General features: G+C 47.8%; 1 protein-coding gene across 3 annotated transcripts in view; it reads right to left on the reverse strand.

The window, feature by feature from the left end:
- The window catches only part of Mrps35 (mitochondrial ribosomal protein S35), a 38,198-nt gene extending 19,131 nt beyond the window's left edge, over nt 1-19,067 (reverse strand). Inside the window, exons 1-5 of one of the 3 annotated variants that reach the window (XM_048432703.3) lie at nt 18,921-19,067; nt 15,665-15,702; nt 13,758-13,925; nt 11,404-11,464; nt 5,000-5,139 (exon numbers count right to left, since the gene is read on the reverse strand). In XM_048432703.3, coding sequence (XP_048288660.3) covers nt 5,000-5,139; nt 11,404-11,464; nt 13,758-13,925; nt 15,665-15,702; nt 18,921-19,017 — 504 coding nt within the window. In that variant the 5' untranslated portion in view covers nt 19,018-19,067. Of the gene's footprint in view, nt 1-4,999; nt 5,140-11,403; nt 11,465-13,757; nt 13,926-15,664; nt 15,703-18,431; nt 18,451-18,910 lie in introns of those variants that run through there. The other 2 variants (XM_048432704.3, XM_085687394.2) reach the window with 2 other exon arrangements.
- Nucleotides 19,068-19,708: the final 641 nt, after the last annotated feature.

The raw sequence follows: 19,708 nt of genomic DNA on the forward strand, positions 1-19,708 counted from the left end.
GGAAAGGGGAACGGCAAAGCGGACACGGTATGGACACTGCCGCGGTGCTGGCGCTGAAGCACTAACAGAAGAAACCCAATCGCTGTCAGTGCGCTGGACACTCGGACAGCACAGACCTAAGCACTCCCAACCCCTCCGCCGTGAGAGCAGGTTACTGCGTGGCAGAAACTGGTCCAGGAACGGAGATGGCACCCCAACCTGTAGACGCTCCAGGGAAGAGTCAGCTGTCCTCAGAAGCTAATATTGGCTCCACAGCTGTGAGGAGCTTGTCTGGCAGGCTGGCAAAGTGCTTACTGGCATAAAGCCCTGACCACCAAGCCTGGTGACCTGAGCTCCATCATACCCCACACGGTAGAATGAGAAAACAGACTCCTGCAAGTTGCCCTCTGACCACCACAGAAGGACGGACACACACACAGAAGGACGGACACACACACACAGATAGATACACACACAGAGAGAGAGAAAGGACAGACACACACAGACACACACACAGACACACACACACACACACACACACATATGAATACAATTTTTTTGTTTGTTTTTTAAGACAGGGACTCTCAGTAGCTATGGAACCAGTACTGGAAGTTGCTTGAACTCAGAGACCCACCCACCTGTCTCTGCCTCCCAAGTGCTGGGATTAAAGGTGTGCGCCACCACCACCTGGCTCGAATACAATTTTTTTAAGGCTGTGGAGGCTCCCTAGAAAAAACATTTTCTCTCCCTCATCCCCGTTCTGCCTTTTGGCAAACTGGGGATTAAATCACTCTCTGGCACACATTAGGCAAGCACTCTGCCATGTAGCTATAGTCCTAGCTTAGAGTCTTTTCTCTAAAGGGCGACTCTGTGGCTCAGTGGGGAGTGTTGCCGTGCATATCTGCAGGATCTCAGGTACAATCCCCGGCAAGGCCAGGAGAGAAACGCTGTTTCTAGTTCTACTGGAACATGTAGGAGACAGAACCTAGGTAAATGGTACTCATTATGTAGCCCAAGTACCTCAGGCGTGAGACTGTCACCCTAGCCTCTTCACTGCGAGGATCACAGGCCTGTGCCACCAGGCCACCTCTAAACTGGATTATTTACAGGTATGTCTCAGAGCATCTGGAGTTTCAAGATGCACTGGTACCGGAGTGGTTCTCAGTGTACTGGCCTCCAGCTCCACTTCCCATGGAGTTAGTCTTCCTGAAGACACACTGGGAACACAGGACTGAATGAGAACTCTTTAGTGCGCAGAGAACTGTGTCAAGGGTTAAGGTATTAACCAGAGATAGATAAGTGATGTAGGAGGGTCTTCTGTCTATGTGTTACTTTCATTGGTTAACAAAGAAACTGCCTTGGCTTTTTGACAAGGCAGAATTTAGATAGGTGGAGTAGACTGAACAGAATGCTGGGAGAAAGAAAGCAGAGGCAGGCAGACACTATGAAGCTCCGGCCTGAGACGGACGTAGGTTAGAATCTTCCCAGTAAGCCACAACCACGTGGTGACACACAGATTATTAAAAATGGGTTAAAAGAATATGTAAGAGTTAGCCAAGAAGAGGCTAGAAATAATGGGCCAGGCAGTGTTTAAAAGAATACAGTTTCCATGTAATTATTTTGGGTAAAGCTAGCCAGGCAGCCGGGAGCAGGAACGTATCCGCGCTCCTATCACTACAGATAAGTCTGACATTAGAATATAGTTCAATAAAATACTATTAACCTATTTTTTGTTATTATAATAAAATTTCTAAAGTTGATTGATGTGGGATTCCCCTCTGTATGCTGTGAATACCATTGGTTAATAAAGAAACTGCTTAGGCCTGCAGAGGGAATAAAGGTAGGCAGGAAAAACTTAGCTGAATGCTGGGAGAAAGGAGGTGGAGTTAGAGAGAAGCCACCCACGTAGCCCCGCTGGAGACAGACACTGGAACTTTATCCAGTAAGCCATTGCTACGTGGCGATACACAGATTAATAGAAATGGGTTAAATTAAGATGTAAGAATTAGCCAATAAAAAGCTAGAGCTAATGGGCCAAGCAGTGATTGAAATAATACAGTTTCTGTGTGGTTATTTCAGGGCTGAGCAGCTGAGAACCAACATGCAGCCTCCCATCAACAGTTGATCAACTTTATAAAGAAACAGGCTTATTCATCTGCAGTTCTGGGGGTACAAGAACATGCCACTGGCCCTGTAGGAAGGAACAACCACATCACAAGACAGGGAGCCAAGACGGCATCTCAGGCTTAGCTTCTCCACTAGCAGCTTGCTCTGTGAAGAACTCCCCAGGTTTCACAAGCACTGCCAGTCCCTCCCTCCCCAGGAGGGTACTCCATGACTTAAGAACCTCCACAGGTCCCAGTTCATCATTGCCACATTGAACACCAAGCTCCCAAAACCTAAGTCTTCAGGGACAGGTGGCAACCATATCCCTGTCACAGCAAGCACAGTTTCTTCTCTGGAAGGCATCAGGAGTAAGAAGGAGCTGAAACCTCAGGAAGAAGAAAAGAGGCTAGGCAGGACTCTCAGATTCTACCGTCTTCATCTCTTAGTTCAGTATCCCTGGCCTTCTGTCATGACACCACTGCACGGCAGCCTATTCCATTTCTCCACTGAATTCCAACCTCTGAGGGGAGAACAGTGAATACTCTGTTCTTGGCAATAGTGAAGGTTAAGTGTTTGGTAAATTAACATACAAAGTTTAAAAAGAAAGGAACTGAGTCATGGTGCATGCCCACCACCCCAGCAGTTAGGAGGATCTCAAATTCAAGACAGCTGGGGTTCCACAGTGAGACCCTGTCTCTGCAACACTGCCCTCTGCAGGCGAGGAGAGCCATTGCTGTCTTCTGGAGAGAACGTGCATCAACAAGCAGGTTATTAACCTGATAAACAAGCAACTCACTGTGCTGACTGACAGGTAATATGGAGTGCCAATGTATGTGTGTGTATCCACACGCAGCGACAACATGCAGTGAGAGGAGCACCTTTCACAGTAGGTAGCACGGGAATACACCTGGTAGGGTATATTAGGTATACCCTAATGAGAATATAGTGATTTTTCTTTTAAACATCTATGAAATTATAACATTAAACAATAACATTTTAAATTCCAATTTTTAATGCCAGTGTTCAAAAAAGTGGCAGCAATGTTGATTATTACTGCAATCACTGTTTTAAAACTCATATTTACATAAGCATCCTAGATAAAAAAGATTCTAGCCAGACTCTGAAGCTCCTCAGAAGTGGCTCTGTGGCACATTCACTCTGGCTTCAAGGCCAAATGACACTCACAGCCTCACTTCACAAGCTGTGCATTCCACACAGTCCTGAGCTAGGAACACTATCCCCAAACAACGCTGCCACTTCCGGCCACAGGCGGCTGTAGTGAGACGTGCGATCCTCCAATGGCTACGAATTAACTCAAGAACTACACACACTGAAGAGCACCCAAGGACATAAAATGTCTCCCACATACACAAGCAAATGTGACAGAGCTGTGACAGCCACATAAGAGCCGAGCCAGGCTTCCAGTGTGCCTTGCTCTGTAGCTTCAGGTCCCTTTATCTCCCACAAAGACTGCTTTCTCAGGACGACTAAGTTCACAGGGTTTTTGCAGAAATATATGAGAGTAACAGGAGAAAGCACTTTTGTTTGTTTTTTGAGACAGGGTTTCTCTGTAGCTTTAGAGAATGTCCTGGAACTAGCTCTGTGCACTAGGCTGGTCTTGAACTCACAGAGATCACCTCTGCCACTCACAGAGATCACCTCTGCCTCCAAGTGCTGGGATTAAAGGTGTGCACCACCACCGCCCAGCTGAGGAAAGCACTTTTAAAGTAAAGTCTTACACAAACATAAAGCGTCTCTAATTCTGAGCAACTTTTCTGACTATGGAGAAATTCTGTAGATGTGCACGGTGGGGCCTGGAGAAGCGGCTGCACAAGTATACCGTCTTTCATTCGGATCCCAGCTCCCACGGAAACATCAGGACTGCCTGTAACTGCAGCTCAGGAGACGGAGGAGGAGACGGGGTCTCCTGAGCAGGCTGGCTAGCCAGATCCACAAGCTCTGGGTTCACAGGACAGGTCCTGCCTTAACCAGTTAATAAGATGATTCCTGACTCCAGCCCAGGACCTCCATACATGTTTACATAGACAAGCACTCACACATACACATGAGCCCACAAACACACAAACAAGCATGCCCACATGCACATACATACGGAAACAAGCAAGCACACAAACACAAAAACAAGCATATATGCATGCACACACATGTACAAACACATATGTATATACACAGAAAGCATGCACACACATATATACACAACACATTCACAGGAAAACAGGCATACATAAATGTTCACAGGCCACACAATAAAGTGATCCCTCTAAATACTATTGCTGTGGTTTGGACGAGAATGTCCCCACAGGCTCATGTGTCTGAACACTTTATCTGTAGGTGGTGGTGCTGTACTGAGACATTACAGAACCTCTGGGAAGCAGGGTCTGGCTGGAGGAATCAGCAAGCTGGGAGGACAGCCTCCATGTTACGGTGTGGCTCCACATCCCGGCCAAGCTTACTGCTTACAGATGCAGAGGCATGAGCGAGCTGCCCCCACGCTCCTGTTGCTATGTTTTCCCCACTGTGAAAGGGTAGGGTAGCAAGGCTGTCCTGAACTGCTTCTGTTAGGTGCTCTGTCTCAGTAATAGGAAGTCATGAATGCAACTATATGACAGAATTTGTTTTCCTTCTCCACCCTGACATAGTTTAGTCCCCAGAATTCATGTAAAGGTGGAAGGAGAGCACCAACTCCACAGAACAAAACTAATGACTGTTTTAATAATCGCTAGCCATGTTTATTCCTAGAAGATACAATGATCATATTACAATGCCCACACAATACCATCCCATTAAACACAAAGCATGACTGAGCAGTAAAACACGCGTTCCTTTTATAATGGCATACGAAATGCACTCAGAATCCATCTAACAACGGCCACGGTGTGAGTGCTCCTCTCACCCTCAGCGTCACCACCCGTGCTTTGGGGTTCCGAACAGATGGTCCTGAGGACACGTAGTCAGCTGTGTCGATCTCGACTGGAAAATGCTTCTCACATTTCTCATCACTGTCCAGTGCAGCTGGCCACTCCGTGCAGAAATCTGAGAAGATGAAAAGCCATCTCATTCACAGCTCTGTAAATAATCGCCACGTGACACGGGCCAGAGACAGGACAGCCACGGGTAGACTCCGGAGCCACAGAAGCACACAGCTGTCCTCTGACTGGACCTTTCCTCTGCGGTCCACCCTACCCTGATAATGTTCAGTTTAGTGGGGAGCAGGGATGCTGGGGTATGGCTGGAGAGTTTACCGTGCCCACAGCCCAGTCCAACACTGAAACCGAGAACACTCCGTGATGGACGTGCCAGGCTCTGTGAGAAGCTACTGTTTAACCCCTCTTTCCCAACAACAAGCAGACAGCTTGGTGCCCAGAGTCTACTGCTTGTGAACAACAAGAAGGAATGATAATCATTCCCAAATCAACAACACTACAAAGATCAACCGACAAAAACTGGAACCCTGGAAGGAGCTAAGTCCTGTCAGCGTCCTTCCTGAATCTGACGTATACCATCACCAGAGGGTCCAAACACTAACTCTTGTTCTTTCATGTGACCCCGGTGAGCAGTGGGGTGACCCTATACAGAAGGTAGTCCCAGGTCTCAGACCCAGACCACAGTAATTTTTCAAGTGCTTATGGACAGGGTTCTCACTCCCCAAGCTGAGGTATAAACTCAGTTCCCAGTTTGTTGATGGGGAGAAGCTGCCAGCTTCCTAGTTACTGGTATCTGACTTCACAGCACCCTACGTGGTCAAGTCTGCATGGAAGAGGTGTTAGCTGAGGATGAAGACTTCTCACACCAGGGCTCTTCTCAGTCCTTGAAGAGCCCCACTCTAAGAGCAAATGAAAGCAACCGGCTCCTCAGGCTGTGAACAGAGGACCTCACAGACTCAGGCTTCCCCTGCAAAGCACACTGTGAGAAAAGCTGGCCATCTCTGTGACACATAACCAGGGACACGGAGAGGCCTTCGCCTGTGACACTGCCCCAAGCTAACAATTTCCCAACTGTAGTACTTTGTTCACCTTCCTTTAGGCTTCATCAGAGTCAGTAAAATGTCACTCTGACGTCAGTGGCTTGTGCTGATGCAGCAGGACGTCATGAGTTCAAAGCCACCTGGGCTACACAGGGGTGCCAGCCAGACCGAGCCACATTGTGAGCCACAAAACAAAACCCCACAAAACAACAAACCCCTAAAGCCTGTATGTGAGGGAAGGAAGGCATCACTGAAATGGAGAATATTTTGATATGAAGAAAAGACGAGAGGGCAGAGCTGACCGTCATTTCCACCGTGGACTCAGGCAGCACCCTACGCCAGGACGCAGGCCACCAGCCACTCGTAGAGACAATCTGATCAGTTCACAGACTTTTGGTTTTGTACAGAATAGTTTTTTCTTTTAAACTGCAAATAAGTTATTTCAATCACCAGATGATAATTACAGTTTTTACATTAAATTACCTAAATTATGTGCCCCCAAAAACCACAGCCAAGTGGGAAGCACATAATAGCCCATTAGCGTCTGATAGGTGCAGCATGGCCGACTCTGAAGAGCCTCGGCGTCTATGGAACTTCTCCACTGCCTGTTCAGCCTTGGGAAATTACTCAACTTTCCTACATCTCACATTTTCCACTTGCAAGTTAGATATAAAATCTGAAGTGACCTATTTTGAAAGGAAACTGAGAAGAAATGCTGAAGAACCTTGAGTCTTTTGGAAGCTGCACTCTCAAGCCAGAGACGGCAGAGGTGTAATTAGGAAATGTGAAAGTGCTCATTTATGCTCTGCAGAAACATGAATGTGCTATACAGAAGCCTTCGTTTCAGTCTAGGAACTAGAGAACTCCTTCATCAAAACAATCAGTTGCTAGAATACAAGCACATTTAAAAATAATGTTTAAAAGAGAAAAATGGGATTGGCAAATTGGCTCAGAGAGTAGAGGCTTGCTGCCAAGGCTGACCATCTGAGCTTGATCCCAGGGACCCACATGGAGGAAGGAGAACTGAGTCTCATAAGATGTCCCTGACCTCCATATGCACACCATGGCCAGCACATGCCCTAACATGCATATATGCACATACAGAATAAATGTAATTTTAAAATTACTTTTTTAAAAATTAAAAAGATTTAAAAAATGTAATTTATCACAGTATATAGGAATGCATTTGTTCATTGGCTTTTATAAGATAAAAAAATGGAATTCAATCTGTGGAACATCAGAAGTGGGACATCAATTTGGAACAGTTGTCACTTTTAGATATGTCCTAGGTTTTGATCTTTTCCTAAAAAGTCAGAACAAGTCCTCTACACACAGACAGAGCCTCTGATGGGATAACCAGGGACACTAGGATGCCACCTGAAGGTGCTTACTCTTCAACTACAGAATATCCAACAGCTGCAGATAGGAACACAAAGGCGCTTATCCTGTATGTGAGTACACACACACACACACACACACACACACACACACACACACAACACACAAGAGAACTACACGAAAATGTTTGCTTTCAAGTCATTGCTGCCGGTGGGAGTGGCGTTCCTCCACAGCTCACTTGTGTGAGCTGGTGACATTGCTTTGGGAGTCTGTCGAACCTTTAGGAGGTAGGGACGAGCTGGAGGAAACTGGTGTGGGGTTACTGTTCTGCTTCCTGATCTGCCAAGACAGTAAGTCAGTAAGCCACTTTACACTCCACCTGTGTCAGTCAGGAGCCCATAGCCACACCTTCCCTGCCATGACAGGTTAGAATCCCTCCAATTATGAACCCAAACAAATCTCCCACAAGTTGTTTCAGTTGGGTAGTGGGTCATAGTACAAGAAAAGTACTAATAATTCACTGGGCGGTGGTGGCGCATGCTTTTAATTCCAGCGCTTGGGAGGCAGAGGCAGGCGGATCTCTGTGAGTTTGAGGCCAGCCTGGTCTACAAGAGCTAGTTCCAGGACAGGGTCCAAAGCTACAGAGAAACCCTATCTCAAAAAACAAAACAAAACAAGTTCTACTAATCCATGTGAGAAGGAGAAGGCCACGATGCAGGTGGATGACAGACACGCCAACGCCCAGGGAGCAACAGATCTGGAGTCAGCCGCTCTGGAGCTGCAGTGGCCGTGTCCCTGCAGTTCCCGCTGCTCTGCATTCGCAAGGCACACAAAGCACACACTGTGAGTACAAACAAACTCGGTTCTCTGGAAGGGGTTACAAGAACTAAGTGATGACTGAGATTGTTCTGGGATGAGAGGCAGGGATGGAATAGCAGGAGGCTTCAACTATTTGATTGGCCACATGTACGAATCACTTTTAAGTTGTCAGTGTTAAAAATTAAGCAGGCCAAATCTGAATCATGAGACAGAGGCAGGAAGATCACTGCAAGGTGGAGGCCAGTTTTCTAAAGAGCATGTTTCAGATTAACCTGGGCTACACAGCAAGATCCTGCCTCAGAGAGAGAGAGAGAGAGAGAGAGAGAGAGAAAGAGAGAGGGGGGGGCAAGCAGGCAGAAATTTTAGAAACAACTCAAGGCTAACGGCTGTGTGGTGTCCCACTGCTGACCCTCCGGCGGTTCGGCTACTCAGCACCATCCTGCACTCTTAAGCCCGAGTTTCGCTCATCTGAATATGTTAGTAAAGCTGCAGCGCTCTGTCCAGTCCACACAAGCGCGTTCTCTACCTCAACAGCAAGTGCTGAGCCCACCAACAAGCGAGAATCACAGCAGGTGGATCTAGTCCAGTGTAGGGGGGAAGCCAGCTTAGGGTTGTGGGGTGTCCTGGAGACCTCCAAAACAGGACAAATGGTAGCCCCTGCTCTTGGCTATCCAGCAGCACTTCACAGGAGACCCTATTGCTGAACAGAGCGGTGAGCCGGTACTGACCGAGCTTCCATCACACTGGCTAGCTGACACAGTTCCAGAAGTGACTACGCAAGCTGCCAGGGTAAAAATCATTAGCGGTTTCACGGAGCTATGTTACAATAACAAATCATAAGGCATGATACGCCCATGTGTGACAGTGACACATACATCATGAGGCCGCCAGCCACTTAAGGATGGGATGTAATCCCCTCCAAGCAGACACATGCCCAATATGGTAAATCTGGTCGAGAGTCCACAAGTGGGGAGCACGCAGGCCCCGGGGTGAACATACTATTATCTGGCTCACGGACACAGCAAGAAACTGTCCTCTAAATTCACATCTCTATACAACAGATTAGGGCAGCTCTGGGACCACATCAAAGCAGGGGACAGTGCAGGAGACAGTGGTTAGTTTTGATTTCACTACTGGCTAAGTGTCTGGAAGGCTCAACAAGCACTGGGACGTCTCATTACTCCACCCCAAGGCTTAGGGACCGTCACAGAAGAGAGGGCGGAGAAACTGCAGCTGTGGTTACCCACACAAGAGCACTCCAGTCAACAGAGGGGCGGGGGGGGGGGGGGGCTCTGAGTCCCTGTCCCCAGATGAGGAGCCAATGATGGCCAATGTCTTCTTGGAGAGGGAGATTCAGACTTCCTTATTCCAAGCAGGTCAACCCCTGCTGCCATGGATGGCCCATGAACTTAGGAGTGGGAGGTGTTATTAAGGTGTGGTTAAGGTGAATATGATAAAAATATACTGCATGCATGGACGGGAATTTCATACTTTCACACTTGAACTCATTCACTTTATGGAATGAACCATATGTAGGATGACCAACAATATGGAAAATGCAGCAATTCACCTCTTGGATAAATGTACTGCCCTGAAGGACAGTATTTCAGGAAAGACTCACGGTGGCTTCTTACGATCAACTGCAACTCTACAGACATGACCCCACTCCAGTGGAGAGGGCAGGACACATAGCCAGACGAGCAACTCTGTGCTCACACTCTTACAGTGACGCCGGCCATCTGCTGTTGTGGATGAAGACGTATGGCTGTGATTGGTGTGCTAAGGAGCTGAACAGCCAATAGCTAGGCAGGAGAGATAGGCAGGACTTCGGGCACACAGAGAGCCTGGAAAGAAGAAAGGCGGAGTCGCCGGCCAGACATGGAAGAAGCAGGAGGGTAGGACAGAGTAAAGGTAACCTGATGTAGGTGGGCCTTCTGTTATGTGTTATTTTCATTGGTTAATAAAGAGACTGCCTTGGCCCTCTGATAGGACAGAAAATTTGGTAGGCAGAGTAAACAGAACAGAATGCTGGGAAGAGGGCAATGAGGCAGACGCCATGGAGGCAGCCACCAGGTCAGACATGCTGAATCTTTCCCGGTAAGCCACCACCTCGTGGTGCTACACAGATTATTAGAAATGGGTTAATCAAGATGTGAGAGTTAGCCAGTAACTAACTCTCTAGAGATAATGGGCCAGGCAGTGTTTAAATGAATACAATTTGTGTGTTGTTATTTCCGGGGCTAAGCTAGCCATGCGGGAGCCGGGCAGGATGAAAAGCAGGCCTGCCCGCAGCTCCTTCTACAATAACCAAGTCACATAGAAAAATAGAGGTTAAAAGATACGGGTTAATTTAAGTTATAAGAACTAGTTAGGAACAAGCCTAAGCTAAGGCTGCCCTTTCATAATTAGTAAGTCTCATGTCATTATTTGTGAGCAGGAAGCCTAAAGACAAATCAGTCTACAATCTGCTTCTGCTACTGTCCATCTATCAAATATTCTAATTTTTAAATATAAAACGGAACTAGGGTAACACAGACTACCTTCTGGTGAGTAAATACAACGTGCATAGCCATGCCTTAGTTTCAACCTCTATTTGTTTTTGATGAGTTTACAGTGCTCAGCAATAATTATTTATAAAAGGGCTGAGAGGTGGCTCTGCAGTTAAGAGCTGCTCTTCCAGAGAGGGATCTAGGTTTGAGTTCCAGGACTCAGTGGCTGATAACCATGTTTAACTCCAGTTCCAGGGGACCTGACACCCTTTCCCAGCCTCCTTGGGTACTAGGCATGCATGCACATGGCAGACACATATGCATGCAGCTAAAACGCCCACATGCAAGACACACATAATAATAACAAACATGAACTGCTGCTTATACACTGACCATCTTAAACTATTTACAAACTGCTGTTAACAGAGAAAGAGGCAGAAGGGTGGTGCCCTCTGGGAGCACTACCACATTACAGGATTTGGTGGGAATACATAAATCTCAGGCTAGCTTGGGCTACACAGCAATATCCAGGCCATCCTGGGCTCTCTAGTAAAGAAGAACAAAACCCTCTCAACAAAACAAAAATTAAAGGAAAGAGACAGTGACTCAGAATGTGAGGCTCTGTCTCATCAGACTCAAGTCTTTCTGCATGTTAAACCAGCCCCAGGCTCCCAGAGGAAAGCATACCTTTTAGAGCTGCACAGTGCCTCCTAATCGCCACAGGAGTCAGATGCAGGAAATTTGGGATCTAAAACAGAGCGGTTTTAAAAGTATAAGTTACAGTCAAATCTCCCCCAGCCACCCCTTTTTGTGAGCTGGAGTCTCAACATACTTCCTAGATATTCTCAAACTCACAGGCTCTAGTGACCTTCCTGCTCAAGTCTCCTGAGCAGCTGGGCTACAACCATGCATCACATGCACTATGTCACAAATGCACGAGAAGGATCACATTCCTATAGCCTGAACCAGGACCAATAAATCACATAATAAAAGGTGACAGCTCTTCCGCAGCATCAGCTCCAAGCCCCGAGACTCTCTATGATTCATTTCCGATACACCAGCATCAGGCAGCACTCACCCTTCATTTTACATGTCTTACAAGACAGCAATCATGTTAAAACATAAACACTTCCATAGCATTCTTTATGCCATGTATCTACAGCATTCGTGTGCTAGTCCATTATAAAACCAAAGGCATTCAGGGTGTGTTAGCTCACACTGGTAATTCCAGCACTCAGGGAAACTGAGGCAGGGAGACTGTGAAGGCAAGGTCACCCCAGACTGCACAACAAGACAGTCTCATAAATCCAGAAAACGACAACAATAATAATTCTGAAAGCATGTAACACCACCAATCTGTCAATCACCCAATTCTCCAAGAAACCAGGCACATTATTTCTGCTCACACACAATAAGCACTTCACAAACTGAATGAACAAAGCTAGCAAATCTCCACTAGACAGATGACTGTATTTATGTATTAACTAAGTTTCTGAGTAAGAGTTTCTTGCAGCCCAGGCCAGCCCGACACTTGCTGTGGACTCCTGATGCCCCTGCCTCCCAAGCACTGGAACTGCGAGCATGCCCATCACACCAGCTCTTATCTGACCAGTCTAATGACATCAAGAACACATTCACACTGACACAGCACAGCATAGAGTCAAAATTGAGAAAGATCAAGAGTTGATTCCTTTCAAACAAGTAACTCTTACCAGCATAACTTTTTAAATGGAATCTAAGTGTTACTGTTTTAAAAAAGTTATTCATGTTCTTTTTTATGCATGAGGGTTCTACCTGCATGTATGTATGTACGCCCTGCATGCCTAGAACTGGAGTCAGTCAGACCGTGCTGACCCCAGGGATTGGAGTTAGATGGTTGTGAGTTACCATGTGCATGTATGTACGTACACTCTGCATGCCTGGAGCTGGAGTCAGTCAGACCAGGGAAATAAAGAGAACTACACGCCAGGATTATGGAATGGGTGGCTTTTTTGTTGCTACTCTCTCTTTTTTATTTTATATTTATTTACTTTTATTTGGAGACAGGGTTTCTCTGTAGCTTTGGAGTCTGTCCTGAAACTAGCGCTTGTAGACCAGGCTGGTATCGATCTCAGAGATCCGCCTGCCTCTGCCTCCCGAGTGCTGGGATAAAGGCACATGCCACCTGTTCTTTTATTTTTGAAACATAAAAATGTAAATCCTAGGATCACAAAAGAAAAGTAGATGATGCAGATCAGGCAGGGAGCATGCTCAGTGACCCAGCTCAGGAACAGATGTCAGCACCGATAGGGATGTGACAGTCTTCTGTCTGCACCAAGTTCCCTTCATCTGAAGGTCTGTCTGTCTCCTGTCTGCCTGGAAATGCTCTCCTGGGCAAGTCTCACTAAGCCACTACTGGCTGCAGCGCCCCATGTCCTTCCTGTCCTGCCCCCTCTTCTCTTTAACAAAGTGTCAGAACTCTAGCACATGGACGTGGAAACAGGGGGAGCAGACACAGTGAGTGTGAGGCCACTCTGGCTGTGACTTCCCTCAGAGCAATCATCAGTACGCCATCCGCATGCTGGTCCTCAGCATCAGGTTGTTCTGCCCTCCTTGGTTCTACTTGAAGGACACAACAGCAAGGCCCTAACACAAAGGGCAGGGAGGGGATGAGCACCCACCTGGGCTGGGAGAGTCCTTTGCACACTGTGAAGATGCTTTACTCTCATTGGTTTAATAGAGCCAACTGGCCAACAGCTAGACAGAAAGAAGTCAGGCGGGAGAGCCAGACTGAGAGAACACTGGGAAGAAGGAGAGCGGAGTCACCAGCCAGATGCAGAGGAAGTAGAAAATGAATGGGCTGTACTGAAAAAAGGCACAGCTCGTGGTAGGGCATAGATAAGAAATACGGTTGGGTTGAAAGAGTTAGTAACAAGCCTAAGCTCTTGGACGAACATTTTATTAATGAGTCTCTGTGTGGTTATTTGGGAGTGGGCTGGTAGTACAGAAAAGTCCACCTCCGCCCACCGCAGAGCTGTCTGAGCCCTGACCCAGCTCCTCACCTTCAACAGCTCCAGATTTCCCTCCTTTGCCAAGGGCACACCCTTCTTTACTGGGTACCCCATTCGGACAGGCAGAGGAACAGCAGAGGGTTTAAATGGCGCTGCAACAGGGTAGACACTGGGCCAGTCCTGGTCAACATCCATCTTCTCCGTCCTCGGAGGCAGCGCCTAAGAAACAGAAAAGACTTAAAATTTTAAAATATAAACATATTCTTTAATTTTAAGACAAAAGCTATAACTAAGATACCTAAAAGTTGCAAAACCTGAATTCCAGGACTGAGAGAGACAGAGAAAGGCTATGCACACCTGAATTTGACCCTGGGAATCCGAGGTGGAAGGAAAGAACCAACTCAACAGAGCTGTCCTCCAAACTCCACCCTGCATCTGAGGCACCCACACAATAAACACACATAACGACAAATAAAATAGATGTATTCCCAAAAAAGTCGTTGCTTAACTAACTCAGCATCAATACCTCTGCAAAGCTGCTACAAATTATGACAAGCTCCCCTTAATATCACGTTTCCTTCACAAGAATTAAACAATCTGTTTATGCAGTTTATGAAATGTTTATGAAGTTTATAAAAACCTCAATGACATAAGTCAACACAAGATGATGCTAAGAACTTGGAGACTGCTGGGCGGAACCCCAACAACTGGGTATGGTGCTCCATTCCCATAAGCAGTGCTCAGAAGCTCTAGGCCAGGGTCTGGAGAGATGGCTCAGCAGTTAAGAGCACTGGCTGCTTTGGCAGGAGACCCAGGTTCAGTTCCCAGCACCCACATGGTGGCTCATAACTGTCTGTAACTCCAGGTCTAGACCTTCTGACACTTCCTATGGCCTCTTTGGCCCACACATGGTACACATATACATATACAGGCTAAACGCTCATACACACAAAATAGATATTTTAACATTTTTTAGAAAAAAATTCTAGGTCATACTTCTTCTTACAAAGCAAGTTAAAGGCTACAGGAGACCCTGCCTCAAAAGAGGAGGAAATAGTATGGGTGGGTGGGGGAATAGTAAAGGTGGGTGGGGCAGTGGGGAGGGAACAGTACAGGAGGGTGGGCAGTGGGAGGAACTTGGGAATAAGGGAGATAAGGAGTGTAAATATTTAGGGGCCAGAGAGATGGCCCAGCAAGTAAAGGTGCTGCCACCAAGGCTGACAACCTGAATTCAAAACCTGGGACCCAGACAGTAGAGAAAACTGTCTCCAATAGTTGTCCTCTGACCTTCATATATATGTACAACACTCACACATACAGACAGATACATTCACAGTTAAGAGGAAGCACTTTGAGATAAATTTCAAAGTTAAATAGAGATAGTGACTTGAAAGCTTAGTCAGTCACGTTAACACACTTGTATGCACGCAAAAGTGTACACAGAAGGGATAGCCTCCGTGCAAAAAGAGGGTTTGGGATTAAAGGCACGACTCAGTGGTTGAGAGCATTTACTGTTTGTCCCCAGCACCCACATCAGGTGGCTCACAATCACCCGAAACTCCAGTTCCAGGGAGCTGATGTCTTCTGACATGCACGTGACAAGCTCTATGCTCATCAGCTGACCTTAACCCCTGAAGATGCCCTGAGAGGAACCGATGGGGTGATTGCTGACTGCTGAAGGTGTCACCAGTTTGTACTCTGGCTCACACCTGTGCTCTGGGCACGCATGAGAGAGTCTACCCTAAAGCTGTCGTGTTCTTACACTAACCATTATTAACAGGGCTATGGTAGGCCCAGAGCCCTGAGAAGTGAGTCTACCCCTAAAGCTGCTGCATTCTTACACCAACTATTAACAGGCTACGGCAGCTCCAAAGCCCTGAGAAGCATCCTCTGGCAGCATCCTCGGCCTCACTTTAGGACTCAGAAATCAAGACAGAGACAAGTAAATATGTGTGTACCTTTCTTTTCATTGACCTTTCACTTCTGGATGCTGGACCTGAAAGACAAGAATTCATAATGCAGCATTGTTCGAAATCACTGGCTGCAGTTCTAATATAACTTAAGGCATTCAGGAACAATAAAATGACAACCAATTTTCTTCACATTCAAAATGGAAAGCGGGAACAAAGAAATTCCATGGCAAAAGCAAGTGCATTCTTAGTTCAAGACGGAAGAGCCAGGGCACAGTCACAACCTGAACAAATCTCCAAAAATATAAACAACTCAATGTTCAATTATGTGGGGTTCACTCATGAGCTGGACTCCTCGAAGGGCTTGGGTCACTTCTGGCTCTGACCTCTACAGCACGCAAAGGTATCTGCTCAGCTCAGGGTCAGCTCCACCCACACCGGCTGCTGCTCCTGGTGGCTATCCCAAGGTACCAGCATCTCCAAATGCTAGGGTCTTCTGTGAAACTCGGCTACACTCACCCACGCCTCTTCTGAGCTATCTTCATGGGGTCAAGCCTCGACTTTTCTCCACAGCCCCTTCAATCCTGGGGCTTTCACAGCTACTGCAGCAGCACCTTCAGTGGCCTCTCGTGGCTCCCACACTACCAAGCTTCATCTGCTTTTCAAGACCCCTTCATGCCTTCAAAACTAGCACCACCATTACCAAGCTGGGCTGCCTGAGGGAGGTACAACCTTGGTCACCTCTGGAACACCTCTGTGTGCTGACTCTTGGAAAACACTTCCCAGATATCACCTCAATGATGCCAGGCTCTTTCTCAGCTCCAGATAATTATCAGCCCCGATTCAGTGCTGATTTCAGTGAAACAAAGGTTTTAACTTCAGTTGTTCTGGACTCTTGGTTGCTGTTTTTGTTTGGTTTTTTGCTTTGTTTGTTTTTGTGGGGTTTTTTTGGGTTTTGTTTGTTTGTTTGTTTTTTGAGATGGAGTTTCTCTGTGCAACAGTCCTGGCTGTCACAGTATCTGCTTTGTAAGCAAGGTTCTCGACCTCACAGAGATCCCCTGCCTCTGACTCCCAAGTGCTGGGATTAAAAGAGTGTAGGCATGCGCCACTACTGTCTAGCATTCTGGTCAACTCTGGCTAACCAGACACCACAGATTCTTGACACAAACAGCCCAGCAGAGTCTTTGCTTCCTCTGAAACTTCAAAGCCAGGGCTCCATCCTCTACACTGCTCTCAACATTCTTATCTTCAAGGCTCTAACCGCACCGACCACTGAGCTCCGAATGCTCCAACGCTCTTCTAACCCAAAGTTCCAAAGTTCTTCCCAATCCTCCCTAAAACACGGTCAAGACTGTCACAGCAATACCCACAGGTTCTTCTCTCTGGAGAATAAAGTGGGCAATAACTCCAGAGGACACAAACTTGAAGCTAAGGCTGGAGGGCTAGTGGGAGGCAGCCATGAAAGCAGGCGGGCGAGACGTCTCAGGCCAGCGGAGCATGCTTCAGCAGCCCAGACAGCAAGGCTGGATCCACGCAGAGATTAGCACGGCCCTGTATCAGAACGACAGGCGTCCATAGTCTTACAGCCTTGCAACATTTCATTCTTGGGTTTTAGAAAAATAAACTTTTCAGGCAGTACTTGCCCCTGAACTAGACTATACGGCATCGATTATACATTTTATTCTCCTTGCTGAGAATCTAAGGCTTGTCGGATGTTTTCATGCAGAAAAACTCTAAACCAGGTCAAGGCGATGGAAGGATTCTAGGAACCCCAGATCCCTGGTACCAGAGTTCTGACTGGGCACAGCCCACGGTCCTGCAGTGGACTGGGGGCACTGCTTGCTTGAAGTTCTCAGAGAATTCCTCTTGCAATGATGGAACTATGGGACTCCGAGGTATTCTGAAGAGATACCCCTTGGTCAGAAGGTAAGGAGCTGTGGAAGAACACTAAAGAAAGCAGGAACTCGATGGGGTAACTCTCAGTCACTGCTATGACGGGCACTCTAGAGTCCTTCTACAGTACTATTCGTATTAAGACTGAATCCACAAAGAAACGAGCACCATCCCTTGTCAGTGATGCAGATTGGGGACACCTGCAGCCTCACACTTGCTACTGAGAAGCAGGAATAATGCTCACTCAGCACCTGGACACATCTGCACAGCACCAAATGCCCCTCTTTGTCTGACCCTGTGCTGTATAGACTAGCTTCCCAGCTAGGAAGAGATAGTAGAGAATGTGGAAACAAACTCAAACTCAGTGTGGCCGATAATGAAGAAAGACTGACAACGAAAAAGAGGACCAAGATATTTCATGTGCTTCACCGACAAGGCAGGCGGCAAAGGCCCTGCTTTCCTCCTTTCCAGTCCCTGCAGGTGGTACTGCCACTCATCCGATAGCTCAGGAAAAGACCTGCCTGGCTTCCTTGAGACATATCCTCAAGGCTCACATCAAACCCACCAATAAATCCTCTGGGTTTTACCTTCAAAACACATCCTACAAATCAAATCACCTTCTGCAGGGTCACCATCACCTTACTTGGAATAGCAAGGCCTCCAATCTGGTCTTGCAGCCTTCCCCTGCTGCGCTGCCAGCGACTTTTTACAAGCAGAAATCTTATATCCGACTCCTAACAAAACCCAATGCCTGCAAGCCCTTAAAGTTCAGACCATCACTCTAATTCTGATATCTTGGGCTGCCGCTCGCCCGCTGACCACACAGCCGGTCGGGTTGGCCGTCCTTCATCATTGCTCTCTCTCAAATCTTCAAGGCTGTGGGACGCGCCTTGTCTTTTGAGGTCTCCCCTCCCTGTCTTACCCTGCCCGGTCAGCCACTTCTTCAACAGCACGTCATTCTCCACACTCTCCACGACAATAAAGTCTACTTTAACTGTCCACTCGTGTGCACGCTAGCTATGAACTGCACCAGCCCGCCAGCCTCCGCAATTCCGCCTAGGACACTTCTACCTAGAACAAAAGAATGAAAACCTGGGGGCGGACACACCGGAAGACCACGACGCGCCACTAGGACGTATGAAGGGATCTATAATTTATCCAGGAACCACGTGCGGGCGGATTTCAGCAAAGGAGGTTTGTCATGAGAGGAGAGCAAGAGCGGAAGGATGAGGCCGCGGTCAGGCCCTGCAGGAGAGGGAGCTGGGGAAGGGGAGCTGAAGGCGTCCTCCGCAGGGTGAGCCTGCCTGGTGGCCCACCCGTGCACGCAGCCCCTCGTCTGCACGGCCTCTCTCTCACCCTACGGGGGGTCCTCCCCGCCACCCCCAGCCCGCGGCGGCGCACCCGCACTCACGCGGGCCGGCTGTGGGCCTGACGGCTAAGGAGAAGGAGCGCAAGCCGCGCGCCCCCGGGCACAGGATCAGCCTTAGTTGCAGCGCCGCGACCGCCATGGTGGAGAAGGGCGAACCGGAGCGGAAGCGCGCTGCCCGGAGGGGGCGGGGACAGGAAGTGCGCAGACGTGGGAACGGAAGTACGCTGGGCAGAGGGATGGCGGAGCAGGGCTCCCACAGGGCTGGTGTGGAGTGGTTGTCGGGGGGGGGGGGGGGGGGGGTCTCTGACCCGGAAGTCTCGCGATCGCCGTCCACTGCTCTAGTTTGGTTTGGTTTGTTTTTGAACAATGGCGGCTCCAAGACATTTCCCTCCTTCCCTTTTTATTTATGTATTTTACGTATATTGGTGTGTGCCTGATAGCTCAGCATCGTGTGTCTTCATTGCCCACAGCGGCCAGCAGAGGGCAGGGAACTGGAGCGGTTGTGAGCTTTTTTTTTTTCTTTGTGGGTGCTGGAAATTGAACCTGGTCACCTCTGCTTAATATATGGGCCACCCACCTCTCCAGCCCCATTTTTTAATTTCGTCCATTTCCTTACTTTCTTCTACTTTAGTCTGTACAATCATCCTGCCCCAGTCTCTCAAGTATAAGGGCCATAACACCTTGTGGGGGGGGGGCAGGGGTATCGCTGCATCCTCCAGCAGTTTAAAGAAATGCCCTTCTGAACTAGATTGTTTGAGTTTAAATTTTGTCAGAGCTGGATTCCTAATACCCATGTAGAAAAGCTCACAACCTCAAGTAACTCCAGCTTC

Source organism: Myodes glareolus, chromosome 3 (genome assembly GCF_982192425.1).
Source record: "Myodes glareolus chromosome 3, mMyoGla1.1, whole genome shotgun sequence".
Lineage (NCBI taxonomy): Eukaryota > Metazoa > Chordata > Mammalia > Rodentia > Cricetidae > Myodes > Myodes glareolus.